The 3,941-nt window shown below is 44.6% G+C and overlaps 2 protein-coding genes across 2 annotated transcripts; one reads left to right on the top strand and one right to left on the bottom strand.

Moving 5' to 3' along the window:
- Positions 1-403: 403 nt before the first annotated feature.
- Positions 404-1,099, top strand: LOC112901256 (E3 ubiquitin-protein ligase RHA2A-like). Its single transcript, XM_025970125.1, has one exon. It carries the CDS (start codon positions 435-437, stop codon positions 774-776), a length of 342 nt encoding a protein of 113 aa, XP_025825910.1. The 5' UTR covers positions 404-434; the 3' UTR covers positions 777-1,099.
- A 1,175-nt stretch (positions 1,100-2,274) lies between these two features.
- Positions 2,275-3,642, bottom strand: LOC112901231. Its single transcript, XM_025970092.1, has 2 exons — positions 2,842-3,642; positions 2,275-2,582 (listed from the first exon to the last, which is right to left on the bottom strand). The coding sequence occupies exons 1-2, from the start codon at positions 3,455-3,457 to the stop codon at positions 2,503-2,505; spliced, it is 696 nt and encodes a 231-aa protein (XP_025825877.1). The 5' UTR covers positions 3,458-3,642; the 3' UTR covers positions 2,275-2,502.
- Between the last annotated feature and the right edge of the window lie 299 nt (positions 3,643-3,941).

The following is a 3,941-nucleotide window of genomic DNA, read 5'->3' as shown; positions in this document are numbered from 1 at the left end:
CATACATTTTTTTAAAAGTTTATTTGAAATAGTCAAAGAGATTCCAATGGTCAAAACTAGAATATGTTGACTACACGCATCTTAAACGACATTTATTTGAAGGCTGCCATACATTAATGGGTTTCATCAACATATATTTGGTAATGGTCTTCCATTTACTTTTTGCTCGCTTAAAACGACACGTTGGAGCAGTGATCAACATCAACCTTGTGTGCATCACCTGCTTTATCCTTGCTTTGTGGAAAAGAAACATTTTGCAGTGTAGGTGCACCAGCTTTCAATGTGGATCTCTCAACGCGCTCCAAAATTGGCAACTACTCCTCTGACCGACAATTCAATTGTACCACCCCTGATGCCCTGACCACGGAACCGCAACCCTGCACCCCCATTACATATTCTCATATACTCAGCACCTGCACCGCACTCTACCAACCATGAGCGACCTCCTCTCCTACATTTCCAAGATGTTGTGCATCAAGGCAAGGTCCGAGGCGACGCAGGCCGGCGAGGACGGCGGCTGTCCAGTGGACGAGTGCCGCGTCTGCCTGTCGAGGATCCGCATCGGCGAGGCCACTCGGCGGCTGCCATGCCGGCACGTTTTCCACCGGGTTTGCGTCGACCGCTGGCTAGTGTCCTGCAAGCGAACCTGTCCACTCTGCCGGGTGTACGTGGCCGACGAGAACAGGCATCCGGTGTCGGCTAAGCACACCGGCCGTGAAGCAATCGCCGACGACCTGGTGATCTGGTTCTCCACCGTGCTCGTCCCCGGTTTCTGATGCTAAGATCTTCTTCGTTTTCGATTATTGAAGCCATTCTTCCATTTCTTTTTTTTTGGCATATACTACACAACTTTTTTTTTGCAAGTACTATATACACCTATGTTAGACTATAGAACAGCTTTGAAAAAATTTGTGTATTAAGGCAGGATAGTTGCTGGTTTCATTTTAATGGTTGCAACCTTTGTACTGGGTGCTGCTTACTAAACGAGAGTGACTGAATTAAGCAATTCGAGTAAAATTAAATGTCGTCCATATTTTTGCCACTCAATCGTTCAGTTGTATGCACCTGATTTCATATACCCCGGTATCTGTTTTTTTCACTTGATTCTTGTTTCTTCTTTCATGGAAATATGCCTCGAGCTCTGCCTTCCAATGGAAAATTATCTTTTCAATAAAGAAGCCTACCTAACTAGATGTCATCAACGCAAATTAGTCCATTTTTTTCAGTGGCGTAACAGGGCACCAAAGCATGGGCTATGTTTTCCTCGTCAAGCAAAATAGCATTTAAACATATTTTTTTTCCATGAAAGCCCATGAAATCTTGAATATCTACTCGATGTCAGCCCAATCTTTAGCCCATAGTAGATAGCCCAGCCCAGGATAACCACTGTAACACGTGGATATTGATGTTGATATTTCCAATATAGATTGGATGGTGTAATTAAAGGATGATGATAAACAATTGTGTTGGGGTAGGTGGATGTTTATTGCATTATCAGTGATAGGTAACATTAGCAACTCAATTGAGTATTTTTACTAATTTATGTTGGTATTTTTCTAATCTACATAAGCAACTTATGTGTATTTGAAAAATATTTTTGAAACATATGCAAGTGACGTCTTATTTGAAGGTGTTTTCAACAGAAATATATTTGTGCAATCAGAATTTTATTTTGGCGGCCGGTTCAAGAACTACATCATTTTAAAGCTTTGAAATTGCTTGCATGGGGTGTGGTGGGAGATAAAAATCCCCCACTAGAGTTGAGCATTGACTTGGAATTCAATGCGGAATGTATACTTTATGTAAAATGAGAGGACCATACCAATCCACGTGGAGTGGTCTAGTCTACTTAAATGACAACCAGCTGTACTGAAGTTATTATCTAATAAATTTTCGTGCTGGTTTCTAACAAGAAATGACATAGTCTTCTGAGGTATCCGTCAATTTTTTTTAAGAGCTGATATAGATAATAAGTATCTATGCCGGTTGAGATACTTTTCCGCGTTCATAATTTGAATTTTTTGATAGTCTGTTTTTTATAAATTCATATTTTTTTCATATGGACTCAAATGAAGATATTTTTATGAAAATAGTAGGTTTTGACTTAGACTATAAGACTCATATATAGTTCAATTGTTTTTTTAATTTATTTAGATTCTCAAATTTATAGTTAATCAACTTTTTAGGTGAGCATCAAAATGATTAAACTCCCTATTGTATCAATAAGAAAGAATTGCTAGAACGGTAAGGAGGTATCGACCGAGACGGTGATTCTGTTAAGAACTGTCCTTGCAATTCAGGGACGACTCGTACAATAGTTACATTTTTGCCAACACGCATATGCTAAATCTACACAACAATTCACCATGGGCATCAGAGCAGCAAGCTCACATTCTGTAATGTAGTTATCATTCTGTCACGACTTCTCCATCGCCATCGATCTAACGCGGCAATCACTTGTACAAGTTGGTATCGGAGAAAGAGTGCATAGGGCACAGACTATCAGCTGGAGTGCTTAACTGAACAAGCCACTAATTGAGCCCAGTGCCTAAGCCTTGTCTTCACGAGCTGAGGGTTGTCACCTGTTGCATCAAGACGACCAAAGGAAAAGGAAAGGCGTCAATACAAACTCATCAATTCCAAGATAGAGGATTCTAAATGTCTCTAGAAATTTCCTAGTGTAAACTCCCTCCAATCCAAATTCTAAATCGTTTTGGCTACTTATATATCTAGACTTGTCTAGTATAAGGATAGGAGCGTAGCCAAATTTATATATATAATTAAAAATGATAAATAATTTGGGATGGAGGGATTAATATTTTGTATGAAATGGCAAATTACCTGGACTGCAAATCTTCCACGAGTCCATGGGGTTAGATTGCGCGGTAGGGCTACCCGGGGTTGGCGTGCCGCACAGGTTGGGTGACGACTTGGTCGCCGCTAGAGATGGCACCGAGCTGGTAGACCACCGCATCTTGGGCTCGGAGAGCTGCCGGTTGATGGCGAAGTAGAGATCAAGGGCGGGGAGAGTGTCGCAGAGGTCCTGGCCGCCTTTCTCCTCGTCGAACCTGAAGCCAAGATCCATGGATCCCTTCAGCTCATCGAGGTCCCCGTCCGTCAGACGCTTGGCCACACGCTCCGGCGAACTCGCCTCGCCGTCGGCAGGACAGGCCATGTCGTCGGTTTCGTGCAGGCCCTTGGTGCTCCTTTGGCGTTGTATCTGCCGCCGCCGCTTCTCCCACTTGACCTCCCGGGTGGTCTCCTTCATGGATAGCTGCTTGGTCAGTCTCTTATTGTTGGTGTTGCTGGCCGCGGCCGCGGTCGTTGTCGGCTGCACCAGCGGCGATGGCGTGCGCCTGCTGGCCTTGACGACCTCTTCTTCCTCCCAGCCCCTGAAAAGTGATAATGGTGGCGGGCGTGGGACGCCGCACCTGTGCTCTCGGCCATTGCTGCCCATGGCTTCTATCGATGTGCTCTCTATTGCGATCTGACGAGAAATGGTTGGCTTAAACGTGCCGCCGTCCCTTTCCTCCTCCTCCCCCGAAGAATTATGCTTTCACAGCAGCTGCCGTGTTCCGACAGCTGCCGCTGGTGCTGGAGGAAGGAGAGGGAGGGGGGACGTCGACAAGAAGAGAGGGGAGGTGACGCTCCCCAAATATCAAGGGGACCGAGGAGGAGGAAGGCCCCAAAAATAGAGCTGTGTAAGGCCTCTTTTACTACTTACAAATGGTAGCCATGCAGGGACGTTAACCACGACCATTGGCGGTGCGCATTCTGGACCATCCATGTCTATGCACTTAAATTAGTTTGTAGCCAATATCAGCTTCGAATCAGTGGACTGGTATTTAAGGAAAGTCTAAGAAAACAGGCATCAACCCTGCTATTCAGATGTTCGTACAAAACAGGGGTGCCCTTTTTGGAGGCAGAGACTGAATCTGGAA

Source organism: Panicum hallii, chromosome 7 (assembly GCF_002211085.1).
Source record: "Panicum hallii strain FIL2 chromosome 7, PHallii_v3.1, whole genome shotgun sequence".
In the NCBI taxonomy this organism is placed as follows: Eukaryota; Viridiplantae; Streptophyta; class Magnoliopsida; order Poales; family Poaceae; genus Panicum; species Panicum hallii.
This window is presented reverse-complemented; position numbering and strand designations above follow the sequence as displayed.